Source organism: Tachypleus tridentatus, chromosome 5 (assembly GCF_004210375.1).
Source record: "Tachypleus tridentatus isolate NWPU-2018 chromosome 5, ASM421037v1, whole genome shotgun sequence".
NCBI lineage: Eukaryota > Metazoa > Arthropoda > Merostomata > Xiphosura > Limulidae > Tachypleus > Tachypleus tridentatus.
The window spans coordinates 51,205,917-51,222,189 of NC_134829.1; the positions used below are offsets into that span (position 1 = coordinate 51,205,917).

Here is a 16,273-nt window from a genome sequence, read left to right on the forward strand (position 1 = left end):
CTAATGTGTTGTGTAAATAGAACGTGTTACTGAGTGAGTAACATTACCTCCTAATGTGTTGTGTAAATAGAACGTGTTACTGAGTGAGTAACATTACCTCCTAATGTGTTGTGTAAATAGAACGTGTTATTGAGTGACTAACATTACCTCCTAATGTGTTGTGTAAATAGAACGTGTTACTGAGTGACTAACATTACCTCCTAATGTGTTGTGTAAATAGAACGTGTTACTGAGTGAGTAACATTACCTCCTAATGTGTTGTGTAAATAGAACACGCTACTGAGTGAGTAACATTACCTCCTAATGTGTTGTGTAAATAGAACGTGTTACTGAGTGAGTAACATTACATCCTAATGTGTTGTGTAAATAGAACGTGTTACTGAGTGAGTAACATTACCTCCTAATGTGTTGTGTAAATAGAACACGTTTCTGAGTGAGTAACATTACCTCCTAATGTGTTGTGTAAATAGAACATGCTACTGAATGAGTAACATTACTTCCTAATGTGTTGTGTAAATAGAACACGTTACTGAGTGAGTAACATTACTTCCTAATGTGTTGTGTAAATAGATCATGCTACTGAGTGAGTAACATTACCTCCTAATGTGTTGTGTAAATAGAACATGCTACTGATTGAGTAACATTACATCCTAATGTGTTGTGTAAATAGAACGTGTTACTGAGTGAGTAATATTACTTCCTCATGTGTTATTTGGGTAGCACGTGTTATAGAATGAGTAATACTTTCCCCTTAATTGTAATGGTTAAACTAGTTGGAAATACATTATGAATGACTAAATTTTTAAATTCATCAACGTTTTTATTTTGCATTAGTGAATTAAACATAATTTACTGAGACTTACATCCAGTAGTTGCATCATAAGTTTTAAATTTCATAAATGTTTAGGTAATATTACACTTCTAGTATGTTTCAAGAGAACACTGAATTGGAAAAGTTGCTATCTCTAGCTGATATGTAAATTATAATATAGAAAATAAACGTTTTGGTTAAATTTACAGTAGTCAAACAACAAATTAATTATAAACTTCTTTTTGCTCAGATATATTTAGAATAGAAAATTTTAACACAGTCTTTGTTTTATTGTTTCTGTAGCATATTGAAAACACTTCTTAGTCAACTAATAGAAAAATCAGTTAAAACAACTAATCCACAGTTGATGTTAAGAAGGTATGTTGGTATTTTCAATTTTGTTTGTATTTTCTGAACCAAGCATACTGTTTTTTCTGTTCTTCATCTGATGTAGATTAATAATGTATCCACAGAAAACTCTAAACTTTGTTTATTCAGTGGATTTTATATTACCAAAACAAAAAATTTAGTACATATAATTGTTTGTTTTTAATTTCACACAAAGCTACACGAGGGCTATTTGTGCTAGCTGTCCCTAATTTATTCGTGTAAGACCAGAGGGAAGGCAGCTAGTCATCACCACTCATCACCAACTCTTGGGCTACTCTTTTACCAACGAATAGTGGGATTGACCATCACATTATAATACACCCACAACTGAAAGGGCGAGCATGTTTGGTGCGACAGGGAATTTGAACCTGCACCCTCAGATTACAAGTCGAACACCTTAACCCACCTGGCCATGCCAGTCCAAGTATATATAAAGGGAGAGGGAGTGACTTCCAGTTGGATGAGTTAAACGAATATTAAACCATGTTTAAAAGAGAAAGTAAGTTATGTAAATATTAGGTTTGTTTTGTAGTTTGTAATGGTGTCCTTTTTTTTTAATTTTAAATCTAATCAGATAAAAGAAATATATATTTTTTCAGGACAGAATCAGTGGTTGAGAAGATGCTGACCAATTGGATGGTGCTAAATATGTATGATTATTTAAAAGTAAGTGTAAGACTTCCAGAAACATGTATTAAAATTCTATAATTTTTTCTTTGAAATAAGTACACCAAAATATAGTTTAAAACAAAATTCAGTTTTTAAGCAAACTGTTGTCTGAATTTGAAGTCTTTTTTTATGTAAATTATTTTGTTTAATATTTTTAATGACTAAGGCTCATATTCTTTTAAGTCAAATTTTCAAAAAATCCTGTGACTTAATAAATTTTACTTTTGATATAGTGTTTTATCTGAGTCTATGTCAGGCAGATAACAACCAAAGTTAAGAAGAAATCATTGTTTTTTAATTTATTATTTAGGACCATGCAAGCAGGAGTTTGTTTTTACTTTTTAGTGCCATGAAACATCAGGTTGAGAAAGGGCCAATTGATGCTTTGACGAATGATGCTCGTTTCTCCCTGTCAGAACAGAAGTTGTTAAAAGAATGCATTGAATATTTACCTGTGGTAAGTCATGTGTTCTTTATTCCATGTAGTAGTAGAGATTTTTGTTTCTGAAAGAAGAAAAAGTAGAATATATATTGTGAGCTTTCATTGCCTTTTGGTTTTAAAAGTTTGTAGAGCTTACAAATTGTTCGTACCAAAAAAAAACAGTGAGTGATTTGAAACAAATATTAATGAATGAATTACTTTTCTTCCTCACAGTTTTCTAAATTAACACTGAAGACCTTTCAGTTAATCTACAATGACCTATGAAATCTATTAAAACATATATTTCAAAGTTGTAAGATCTTATAGTCAAAATAACCCATAAAACTTATACTCTGTGAGCTGTAAGTTTAAGTTTATTTAAGAGAAATCTTGATAACTATATAAATAATAATGGCTGGCTTTGAGGCTTTTCTTTTATCTAATAGCTTTATTCAGTAATTAGGTTTTGTGGAAATCTAAGAAACCTACTTTATTCTCTATAATATTGTGATTTTCTTAGTCGTTCGAGATAGAAAATTGGTTGTTTGCCAAATACATTAAACAGAAAACCTATTTGTATCTGATCAGTAAACCTACAAAAACTGATATTTTCATATTACATCCTGTTTTTGTAGCATATTTATATTAATAAACTAGAAGGTTCAATAGTTTATTGACTGAAAAGTAAGTTTTATATTATATTATAATAAGATAACCCTATTAAGTACTCTGGGCTACTTGAACAGTTTGAAGTTGTTCCATCAAGTAGCCAAGATTACTTTATAGGATTATCTATTTTAGATACTGCTAATTATTGGTGTATATTTAAAAGATTATTAAACTAGTTTAGTCTTTTTTAGAATTTCAGTTCTTCAGAAAGCTAAAATACAGAGGTAAAATATATTATCTTTGCACAGTTTTGGAAACTATATCATTATAGTCCATGTCACCAGTCTGGTCTGTCTGATAACCATGCACATTTGAAATAGCACTGCAGAATACTTTCCATTGCAAAAGGCTCTGCTGTCAGGCTGTTATGTACAAACCATTCAACCATTCCCTGTATGCTGTCCATAACCCATTGAGTATATGAGCTAAATAGATTTTCCTTTCCCATTTTAATAAAATAATCATAAAAATTCAGAGGTATTGCATTTAGTGACTTGACTGGTGTATTTTTATGTGTCATAGCATAAATACTCATTTCATTATCTAGCTGCTTGAGGTATACAATAGTTAAATGAATATGTTGTGGAAATAACTTTAGACATGATTTTTGTCATTTCTCCACGTGGAGATCCTTCTTGATTAATTTGCATACTCTTACCTGTAACATATGGATAGCTCTTGTCACTAAAATATGTATTTGGTAATTCTTGTCTATTAAAATATGCTGCATTTTGTTTTTGCCATGGCAGGGGTATGGCTCATTGCAGGTTCCTTTCTGAATGGTCTTGATGGACCAAGTTGATCCACATTCCTTTTCCATCATTTGGCATTTAATAGGTGCATCCTTTGAATTTAATGGCATTGGAAAACAAAGTTCAATGGTGATTCATTCTTTTCCACTACAGTTGTATATCAGCTGTGTTTGGATAAACGTCTGACCAGATAATACAGTTGCAAGTGTTGACACTTCCAGAAAGTGCTTCATCAGTGTATAGGGTATAGGTCATAAACTTCCACTCTTGCCAAGAAGTGGAAGCAGAGGTGCATTAAGTGTCAGACAGGCCTGGGGTTGAATTTTTTTACTGGCCTATTATGATGACAACTTTCTGTGTATGTAGATATGAAACATTGTAATGGAGAAATTTGGTCATATATTTTTTTTTCCCTTATTTATTAAGGTAATTTGGAAAGGTATTTTGTAGATTTCATTGTTCTTTCCTACATTTTATTCACACTTTCCATGGAAAGCTTCTTTTTCATGTTGTTTTAAAAAAACAAATTTATGAATATTTGCAGACAATTCATGTGTTCCAGGAAAACCAGGATAAAATAATCCAGATTAAAGTGAATGACTGTGATACTATAAGCCAGGTGAAAGCTAAGATTCTGGATGTATTGTACAATAATACACCATTCTCTTTGCAACCTTCCATTAATGAAGTTGATTTAGGTAAGAGGCCATATAAAGAATTGTTATTCTATGTTTAATTTGATTTGAAAATTTTCATGTTATTATATATAAAACTTTTAATTCAAATTACATACAGAATGATTATAAAGAAAGTCTTGCAGCTCAGTATATTAAAGCTTACAGGAAATTTAAATTACACAAGGGTACTAAGGATATTATGTAAAGTAATAAGCCACAATTGCTGCATATTGGCACCAGGGGTACTACTACAATCACTTGTAACAACTGTTTAAGGTATGTTCCTCCAGCATCTGGAATATACTGCATCAATGTGACAAAGAACATTACACCAATGATCCATATTTCATCTGGTGTGCTGGTCATTTTTGGATGGATGCCATCTTGAAGTCTGGAATGTTCAAGCTTACTATGGGACAAGTAACACTTCAAGTATTGAGAAATTTGCTGGTGTTAGGTACAGTGAGTAACGTGTCCATTCACAAGGAAAATGACATGTTCTGTTCTGAAATTGCTCCTTCATGACATGTTTCATCATGTTACCAGTAAGTGCAGGTGCACCATCCCTCATGGAAAACCATAGTGTGTCTCTCATTTCATTGCTAAAACACTGGGATCACATTGGTATAGTGTCATGTAATCTTGACTGTGCATGTTTACTGTCTATATACTGAAGATTCTTCAGAAATGTATTGTCCAATAAGAGACTCGGCTGTTGAACCACACCATATCATCATCTTAACATCATGGACATGTGTAGGAAGTGTTACACGTGATTTAACTTCTGACCAGTTAATGCAGTTGCAAGTGTTGACACTTCCAGAAAGTTATCAGTCCATAGGGTATAGGCCATCACCTTCAATCTTGCCTAGAACTGGAAGCAGAGGTGGATTAAGGATCAGAGAGGCCTGGGGTTAAATATTTCTACTGGTCATTACAATTGCAACTAAAGTGAAAACAAAACATACTTCATAATGAGCTTTTTATTAACGTGGGCCTGGGGCTATAGCCCCAGTAGTCTCTGCCTTAATCCACCCTTACTGGAATGCAAAATCACCATATTAGGTTAAATATGTTTCCTTCAAAGTGTAAACATAACAAAACTTGATGAAACTTTGTAGAATGGATGGCATCTGCCTGTTGTGGAGACACGAGTGTAGAGGACGATGTTTTGAAAGTCTTCCGCTTTTCGTCTTCAGGTTTCTTCATGAATACTCTGCCTAAGCAAGCTATCAAAGAATAACAAAACTTCTAAGGCTGCATTTTCATTGTTAATTTTTAGGAGTGGTTGAAATTGGAAAATAGAGACACTTGCGATATAAGGTTCACTGCAGTGCACAGATAGCCCGTTATATAGTTTGTACCAAACTACAGATAAATCGACCAAATTTTATGACTAACTAGTTGAATAACTTTGTTTTCTAATTGAAACATAAATACTTTTTTTTATGACACATCCAATTAATTGTCACAGTGATATGCCTTTGGAATTGTATTTTTAGAAACTAGGGTTTGATACCCATGGTGGGCAGTGCACAGATATCACATTGTGTAGTTTGTACTGAATTACAAACAAACAAACCAAATTTCGTGACAGTTCTGAGGTTGAATAACTTTTTGTTTATTGATATACAAAACTCTTATAAACCATCTCTCTCATCAGCAAACCAGTTGGTCATGTGATTTTATGTAAATATGTAAGTTACTAAAATAGAACATCAAAATATTGACCTCTTTGACTCTAGAATGGAGACGTACTCACAATGATAACTTAACCCTCGTGGATGAAGACTACACGTCTGTGACATCTGGTGGTTGGAGAAGGTTAAACACGTTGAAACATTATGGTGTGAGAAGATTTGCTGTGATGAATATTCTTATTAATCAGAATAGTTTCAGCTCTAACAGTAAGTAGGATTTCTCTGTTGCTACTCGTTGCTTCATGTTGTAATACCATGTTGAGTTTCAAATCTCATGTAATTAATAAATTGCCTCACACAGTATTATTTCTATATTGTCACGTGCTAAGATAACCCAAAGTGTTAAAACCAAAGACAGTCACATAACAGCTCTGTTTGTTTTAGCTTATGTGCATTATCTCGAAATGTAAGTATATAAATACATTTTTCATGAAAGGTTGAATTCTATTTTGTGAATAACAAAAAACTAAACAAACTAACTGTTTCATCTATGATAATAGATACAAGACTCTATATGATAACAGATACAAGACTATATATATTAGAGTTACTTGACATCTCTTTATTTTATTCATTGCCAAATTAATATCATTTAAGTGAAACGCTCTTGGCATTCAGCTTTAAGGTTTTGATAATAAACATTAGTTTTTGGTGGCTCAAATTTATATTTTTCCGTCAACTTTCAGAAACTGTGCAACCACAGAGTAAGGAACATGTGATAATAATCCAGGTTTACTACAAATTTACTTTTAGAATTGTTCTTCATAGTTTTATTTTTGAAGTTTTACTTGTAAAATTTATTCACATTACTAAAATGTTCCTGATGTTTTATTAAAATACCTCAGTTATTATAATGTACCTCAATAGTTTCTGATGTTTTATTAAAACACCACAATAGTTAGAATGTATTTCAATAGTTTCTGATGTTTTATTAAAACACCACAATAGTTAGAATGTACCTCAATAGTTTCCTGTTACTTTATTAAAACACCACAGTTGTTAGAATGTACCTCAAAAGTTTCCTGTTACTTTTTCAAAACTGTACAATATACAAAATGTTTTGTAACAAGTCGGTAATATCTTCTTTATGTTTCACCTGCTAGGCACTGAGGAGACTTCTTGGGGCTCAGTAATGCCAGTTATGAACACACTAGAAACAGAACCAGGCATGAAATACTGGCATCTCATCAAACCAATGGATAACCATAATCATCAAAGCATAAGGCCTGAGATCTTTCTCACTAGATTATTGTCCACTAAGGTACTGGTAGCCAAAATAGATTCATAACTGATATCAAATAAATAAATAACATGGTGTTAAAACATTCTTAGCCGTTGTTGTAACATAAATAAAATTTATCATATCATACTTCACCTATTTAATTTGGTTCACAACATAATTATCATTTATAAAGACAATTTTACTAATTTGAATAGCATCTCAAACCACTACTTCATCAATTGTGTCACAGCCATCTTTAATAGCCTTGAACTAAAGGTTTTATCAATAGATAATAGATTGTGGTTTACATGATATTATACACTCTTTTTTGCTTTTCTGGAGAAGCTGTTATTGATAATAACCAGTTCTGAAATAATATATAACAAGTAGAATATTTTTTAAGGTACTTTGATAATTTAACTGACTATATAATAAGTGCATTCTGGCTCTTTAAACTTTGGTTATCAGTTTTACGAGTACAGTAAAAACAAAGAAGAAATTACATTGTTTGCACCATTGTCACATTTTTTTTCATATAAATATTTAATACTACATAAAATAGAATAATCAGTAATGATTCCAGTTCTTCTTTGTGTGTTTTGTAATGATTTTTGTAATTTCCCATTGTTTTGTATGGTCTTTTGGTTAGCATGTCTAAGTATGGATCTGTGAGTTTGGGCCCTAAGGTTTATGTTTTGGTTCTAGTTACAGTTAACTTTCCGTTGAGTCATGTACAATGTATTTTTATCTCAGAAGTTTTGTTTTATTTTAGGGCACAGTTGAAAAGTTTGTGAATGACTTCCTGAATACAGTATTCACTGTTACTGAAAATTTTCCAGCCTGTGTGAAATGGTTGTTCGATCTTTTAGATGAAGCTGCTAGTAAGCATGGAATAACAGACCCTGAGATAGGACATGCATGGAAGAGTAATAGGTATGATAGCATCAAAATTTAGCTATTTGATCATTTATTCAGTACTTGAATTCTCTGTCTATTCATGAATACTCTTGTATTTGTAATTTGTATTTGTATTTGCAAGATAAAAAATGTTTTGTAAAATGAAATATATTAAAATAATGGAGTTTAGAATGTTAAGTTAATTTCAAGGTATAGTTTTACCACCATACTCTAACAAATGTGATAAATATTTGAAGTCATTTAAAGTTACACATGTCATTCAAAGAATCATTTTTTACAAATTGTGATATATTTTTTGACAGTCTGACTTTACGATTTTGGGTGAATTTTATCAAAAATCCAGACTTCATCTTAGACATCAACAAAACTCCTCTGCTAGATTCCTGCCTTTCAGTCATTGCTCAGACACTGATGGATGCATGTTCTACAAATGAGCACAGACTTGGGAAAGTATGGAGAAGTGTAATTTAGATTGTTATAATATTTATATCAAAAATATTTTGTTAACAATGGATTATTTACCTGAGTTGTAAAAATTTCTGGGTTTTCTTTAAAAAATGTTTCTAATTATTGAAGATTATTCAAAACCATAAATGAGAAAAAGACATTGATTTTTGATCAGATATTTTACTCTACAAATTTCTTGTTTATTTTTCTAATGGTTGTACATTTAAATTATTCAAAACCGTAAAGTCCCCTGCTGGTACAATGGTAAGGCTTCAGATTTGCAACACTAAAATAAGGGGTTCAATTCCTCTCGGTGGACTCAGCAGACAGCCAAATGTGGCTTTACAATAAGAAATACACACACACACACAGAACCGTAAATGAGCCAAAGAAATCGATTTTTGATCAGATATTTTACTCTACAAATTGATCTTGTTTATTTTTTAATGTTGGTACATTTAAAGTTGTTTCACAACATTAAAATATTTATTTCTTAACATTTACATGAAAAATAATTGTTTAATTAATTTCCTTACACCTGCAAATAAGAAAGTCATGGAACAGCTCAATAACACTGTCTTTTTTTATTTATATGTTTTTAAATCAAAACTACATTGGGCTATCTACTGCATTCACTGCAAGGAACTGAACCTCAAATTTTGCCATTGTAAGCCTGGGGACAGGTGAAACTGATGAACAGTAATATTGTGAGAAGAACCTCGTTTTACAATAGCCTGTGTTAGTCAAGTATATTAATGTTATTTATTGTGTTAGTCAAGTATATTAATGTTATTTATTGTGTTAGTCAAGTATATTAATGTTATTTATTGTGTTAGTCAAGTATATTAATGTTATTTATTGTGTTAGTCAAGTATATTAATGTTATTTATTGTGTTAGTCAAGTATATTAATGTTATTTATTGTGTTAGTCAAGTATATTAATGTTATTTATTGTGTTAGTCAAGTATATTAATGTTATTTATTGTGTTAGTCAAGTATATTAATGTTATTTATTGTGTTAGTCAAGTATATTAATGTTATTTATTGTGTTAGTCAAGTATATTAATGTTATTTATTGTGTTAGTCAAATATATTAATGTTATTTACTGTGTTAGTCAAGTATATTAATGTTATTTATTAAGCTGGTTTTTCTTTTTTTTAATCATTGGAGACCATTTTTTTGCCAACAAAAAGTGATCAAACTCCTTTAATTATTCTGGTGATTTTATCTTTTTTATTGACCTAGACTTTAAATTATTCTGGTTGTTTTATCCTTTTCATTGACCTAGACTTTAAATTATTCTGGTTATTTTATCTTTCTTATTGACCTAGACTTTAAATTATTCTGGTTCTTTTATCTTTCTTATTGACCTAGACTTTAAATTATTCTGGTTGTTTTATCTTTCTTATTGACCTAGACTTTAAATTATTCTGGTTATTTTATCTTTCTTATTGACCTAGACTTTAAATTATACTGGTTATTTTATCTTTCTTATTGACCTAGACTTTAAATTATTCTGGTTGTTTTATCTATTTCATTGACCTAGACTTTAAATTATTCTGGTTGTTTTATCTATTTCATTGACCTAGACTTTAAATTATTCTGGTTATTTTATCTTTCTTATTAACCTAGACTTTAAATTATTCTGGTTATTTTATCTTTCTTATTGACCTAGACTTTAAATTATTCTGGTTGTTTTATCTATTTCATTGACCTAGACTTTAAATTACCCTGGTTGTTTTATCTTTCTTATTGACCTAGACTTTAAATTATTCTGGTTGTTTTATCTTTTTCATTGACTTAGACTTTAAATTATTCTGGTTATTTTATCTTTCTTATTGACCTAGACTTTAAATTATTCTGGTTATTTTATCTTTCTTATTGACCTAGGCTTTAAATTATTCTGGTTATTTTATCTTTCTTATTGACCTAGACTTTAAATTATACTGGTTATTTTATCTTTCTTATTGACCTAGACTTTAAATTATTCTGGTTGTTTTATCTTTCTTATTGACCTAGACTTTAAATTATTCTGGTTGTTTTATCTATTTCATTGACCTAGACTTTAAATTATCCTGGTTGTTTTATCTTTCTTATTGACCTAGACTTTAAATTATTCTGGTTGTTTTATCTTTTTCATTGACTTAGACTTTAAATTATTCTGGTTATTTTATCTATTTCATTGACCTAGACTTTAAATTATTCTGGCTATTTTATCTTTTTCATTGACCTAGACTTTAAATTATTCTGGCTATTTTATCTTTTTTATTGACCTAGACTTTAAATTATTCTGGTTATTTCATCATCTGTATTGTTCTAGAGCTTATTCTTTGATCTTGTTTTCCTTATTGTTATAGAAGAAAATGCTTTGCTAATTTATCACACAAAAACAGAAATTCCCTTCAATTATATGAAAACAAAATATTAGTTACAAGGTATTATATAATAATTACAAAAATTGGCTATCTTACAAAAAATTTTATTACCAGATAATTTGAATAATATGATTGAAATGAGAAGCTGTCATTTCCCTTTATATAAATTCAAAATGTATAATTTTTTATGAAAGCTAGTAAAAAATACTTAGGATCAGAGAGGATTCTAAATCAACTTTTAAAAATAATCGGGAACCCTAGTATTTTTCATAAATTGAGCTGTTTTCACGTGAAGACACAAGTCCACCATCAAGAATGCATGGGTGTTATCAGTTTTTTATATGATTTATCAACTTTTTATGAATCAGTTGCTTGAGTAATTCTGACTACAGTGAAATTAATAATACTAAAATGATTGTGTTTTTATTATTTTAATTTATGATTACTAAAAATGTTTGTTTAAATTCAGTCTACAAACAAGTTTTACTATCTGGTTATTTGTTTAAGTTTCAAATTTTTACATTCATGCCTATTACATATATTTTATTTCACTCATTCATTGTACTGATTAATTTATCCAATTCTGATTAGTTTTACCATTTTTAAACTTTTTGTATTTCCTGTTTTTACACTAGTTCCTTTCACTTCATAATAGAGGTAACTGCATGTGTATTGTATTTATATTACTCCCTAAGAAGTAAAAATGCATTTAACACTAAAAAAATTAGCTATTCAAAATTAAGTTTTATATTTTGTATGATTAACTGAGAATTATACTTTTCAAGGAAAACATTTTCAACTTTTGAGTGCAACAAAAAAGCTGTTTCCTCACATATCTTTTTAAAAAGAACATTTTCGTTGAAATAATGGGTAAATTTCGTTTTCAGTTAAATTTTTACAGCATTTTGTGCTAAGGTATTTAAAGTTGTAAAAATAAAATAATTTCAAAATGGATTTCATTCATTATTTCGAATGTATATTATATCTGTGTGTTGTTTTGATTATAGGTTATTTTGTTTGCAGTTATTAGATTATACGTTATTTGTTTTACAATTACTAGATTATTTGGATACATTTCTTTTTAATTTTGTTTTCACACAGTTGGCAAATACTAGCTATATCACAACATTAAACATTTTAATCTTTGAAAAATTATATGCTTGGTGAGAATCTCAACCAACAATATTTCTCAGCTATATTGCCAAAATATTATATTTTTTTTTAAGGACTCGCCATCAAACAAGTTGTTGTTTGCAAAGGACATTCTTGCACACAAAAGGATGGTGACAACATTTTACAAAGAGGTAGCCCAGTTACCTGCCATCACTAATCAACAGCTCAGTGTCAGCTTACAGAAGTTGTCATTGGTGAGTTGGTCTGAGAAGCTCAGTGTTATTCACAAGAAAGAGTTGTATATACAGTTGAGAAATAACATGAAAGATTAAGGTCTAGGTTAAAATAGTTGTAGAAGCAAGATTTCACTCCAATAAATAAGACTAAAGGCTTGTTATTAAAATAATGTTAATATAAACCTACTTTATATGTGTTACTACTATATTCACCTCTACTTGAAAGATGAGATTCAAAAGTGAAATGCCCAGCATGGCCAGGTTGTTAAGGCATTCAACTCGTAATCTGAGGGTCACGGGTTTGAATCCCAATCAAACCAAACATGCTCGCTCTTTCAGTCATTGGGGTATTATAATGTGACGGTCAATCCCACTATTCATTGGTAAAAAAGGTAGTTCAAGAGTTGGTGGTGACTAGCTGCCTTCCCTCTAGTCTTACACTGTTAAATTAAGGATGGCTAGTGCAGATAGCCCTCAAGCAACTTTGCGCAAAATAAAAAAAAGAAATTACGTTAGTTGACATGTAACCCCCCATGTTTTCCAAGTTAGATTATAATAATGGAGTTTCATTTTATGAAGTTTATTTAAAATGACCAGTGCTGTTTGGTTCAGCCATCTTGTAACGTGTAATGATATAATGTGCAGTTTCATGAAAACGTGTAGGAGAAAGTGAAACATTAGGTTTCAGGCTACTTTCAAAGAACAATGGAAGGTAAATCACAGATGAAACATCAGAACTTTATTAATCTTGATACTTAGTACAACAGAAACTCAGTGAAAGTGTTTGAGTTCAGCGAACAGTTAATATATTGTGTGTCCCCCTTTTACTTTAATAACTACAGACAGTCTTTCAGGCATTGTTGCAACATATTTAATCAACACGTCATTTGGGATTTTACTCCAAATGTCTCTAATACACTCCTGTAAAAGTTCTTTGGAAGTAGCATTTGATTTATCAAGTTTTTGATCTCTCAAATCCCAGATCTGCTTACCTGGATTGAGATCAGGTCTCTGTGGGGGGTCATTGCATTATTTGAATGACTCCAGCAGCTTCTTTCTTAGCTAAATGATTTTTGGATACCTTGAATGAGTGTTTGGGATCATTATCTTTTTGATAGTAGAATCCTCTCTGAATAACACACAAACCACTGGGTATACCGTGATGGATCAGTATCTGATGATACTGGTACTGGTCTATTATTCCATCTATTTTACAAATATCTCCTGTAGCCTCAGCAGGCCAACATCCCCAAACCATCACGCTATCATGATTTGGGATAGATATTATGCATTCAGGTAAGTATCTTTTGCCTTTTTTTTTTATTGGACGTAACTTATGCTTTGAACCACATATTTCAAACTTGGACTCATCTGTCCATAATGCCCTTTTCTATTCATTAGCAGTCCAATTTTTGTACTTTTTATCAAATTTCAGTCTCTTGACAATATTTGGAGGTTGAATGAGACTTTTATAACTGCTATATGACTAAATATCCCATTCTTGTTGAGTCTTCTTGTAATTATGGATCTGGACACTTTTCTGTCAATCAGTACATGGTCATTTGTTTGACATTGGCAACAGTTTTCCTTCTCTCTAAAGATTACATAAACAAACATACTTATCAGTATCGTTTAGGTGTTCTACCTCTTCCTTTCCTAGTTTCAGTACACTTCACAGTTTTTGGAGACCATTTCAAGTCTACAGTAATTTGTCAGAGTCCAGCCAGCATCACGTAAAGCTTTTGTACAAACTCTCTGCTCTACTTATAATTTTCTACACGTTTTTGGGACATAGAATGATAAAAACTTAATATACAGTGTTAAACACTGTTTTCATCAAGGTGTATTTGTGGAATGCTATTAAAATAAATTTATTCCAGAATATACTGACACCATATTCTAGCTCCTTACAAACTTCTTCAAATATAATGAAGACACTACACGGGGTACCATGACAATTCTTTCATACCCTAAATTTGATCAATTTGTTCACTTAAACAGAACCCTTGTGACATGCATGCCCTTGGTAGAAGTATACAAGTATACTCACCTGGGCTCATTCATTTGTCATCAAGTATCCGTGAAGCATTACTATAGTGTTGAAATTTACATTCTGTAATGATGTGGAGAAATTAGCTCCGTAAAAGGGAAATAATGATGAAATATTATTTTGTCCTAACACTTTTACACAGTACTGCAGATCAAATAGCAATGATTTTTTATTTAATATGTATATTATATTTTTTCTAGGTGCACAGAGGTGAATTTGACAGTATGAATGCAGTGAAAGACCTGTACATTTATTTAGAGAGATATGTTAAAGAGGTAATGCTAATTATTTACACAAATTGTGGTGAGGTTTGTCAAGCATTTTAGATGGTTGGAAACATGTAAATAACTCGCATAGAATGGTTTATAAATATTAGCCTGGAACTATCAGGTTATTGTATGAATGCTTTTGTATATCATATATTGGGTTTAACTTACTGTATGTTTTTCAAGATAAACCAATTCATGATCATTTAAATGCCTTTCATTAAACTGTACTTAAAATCACATTTGTATTTTTCTATACAAAACTAAAAATATTACATCTGTTGAAGCCCTAGAAAACCCAACTTCACTTCCTTTAGCTTTGTGGTCAAATGTATGTCTAATGCAGGGGTGGGTAACTTCATGACCACTGGCCAAATGTGGCCACTGGATAGCACAGTTGTGGTCAACTCGACTTTAGGAATCAACTTTTTTCATTGTTTTTTTTATTGCAAATTTGATAATCAGTAACTGCACTGTCTCATGTCATCTCTAATGTCGCACACTTCATCACTGCCACAGACTCAGCCCATTTGGTTATGTCAGTCTTGTTCAGATGTTTGTTATCGAGTGTGCGTCGTTTTGCATGCACTTGCAAATGTATTTTTATTGTTGCACAATATTGTTGTTTAAATATATTTTGTTTTTAATTCCATAATATAGATAAGTGGATAATTTGAAAACAAATGAATCCAGATGATGGAGAACACTCAGAAAATAGACAGTTTAATTGGTTCTGGCATTACTGACAAAAAGAGAATGATATGTGACTGGAGAAACGAGAACTTAATGAAAGTTGAGAGTTGAAATTTGTAATGATTGAAGTAAATAATAAACCAGTGTGTGTTTTGTGTAACAAAGTTTTTAGAAATAATAAAGCATACAACCTTAAGCAATACTTTAACAATCTTCACAACGATTTTGATGTAAAATTTCCAGTTGATAGCAAAAATCATGTGAATGAAATTAGCCATCTGAAAGCACAACTTCATGAACAAAATGGAGGCCTAAAAAGATTTTTATCATCGATAGAACTAGTTACATTAGCTAGCTATAAATTAGCTTAGATTGTAGCTCAAAAAAAATAAATAATTTTCTGATGCTGAACTGGTAAAAGAAATATTGATTGTGGTCATTGAAACTGTTGGAGAATTATGATTCAAAAATAAAAGATGATATTCTTGTAGTTTGTATGCAACACTGTGGTAAAGATAATACTGTGTAGTTTGTATGCAACACTGTGGGAAAGATAATAATGTGTACTTTGTATGCAACACTGTGGTAAAGATAATACTGTGTAGTTTGTATGCAACACTGTGGGAAAGATAATACTGTGTAGTTTGTATGCAACACTGTGGGAAAGATAATACTGTGTACTTTGTATGCAACACTGTGGGAAAAATAATAATGTGTAGTTTGTATGCAACACTGTGGGAAAGATAATACTGTGTAGTTTGTATGCAACACTGTGGAAAGATAATACTGTGTAGTTTGTATGCAACACTGTGGGAAAGATAATACTGTGTAGTTTGTATGCAACACTGTGGGAAAGATAATAC

At 30.9% G+C, this 16,273-nt stretch overlaps 1 protein-coding gene across 1 annotated transcript in view; it reads left to right on the forward strand.

Annotated features, from left to right (window-relative positions):
• LOC143250361 (plexin-B-like) overlaps positions 1-16,273 on the forward strand; it is a 170,116-nt gene that overhangs the window by 151,597 nt on the left and 2,246 nt on the right. The window contains exons 34-43 of the mRNA XM_076500805.1: positions 1,115-1,189; positions 1,801-1,867; positions 2,181-2,327; positions 4,257-4,410; positions 6,135-6,296; positions 7,193-7,350; positions 8,084-8,244; positions 8,532-8,679; positions 12,279-12,419; positions 14,652-14,726. Of these exons, the coding sequence (XP_076356920.1) occupies positions 1,115-1,189; positions 1,801-1,867; positions 2,181-2,327; positions 4,257-4,410; positions 6,135-6,296; positions 7,193-7,350; positions 8,084-8,244; positions 8,532-8,679; positions 12,279-12,419; positions 14,652-14,726 (1,288 nt within the window). The remainder of the gene's footprint in view (positions 1-1,114; positions 1,190-1,800; positions 1,868-2,180; positions 2,328-4,256; positions 4,411-6,134; positions 6,297-7,192; positions 7,351-8,083; positions 8,245-8,531; positions 8,680-12,278; positions 12,420-14,651; positions 14,727-16,273) is intronic.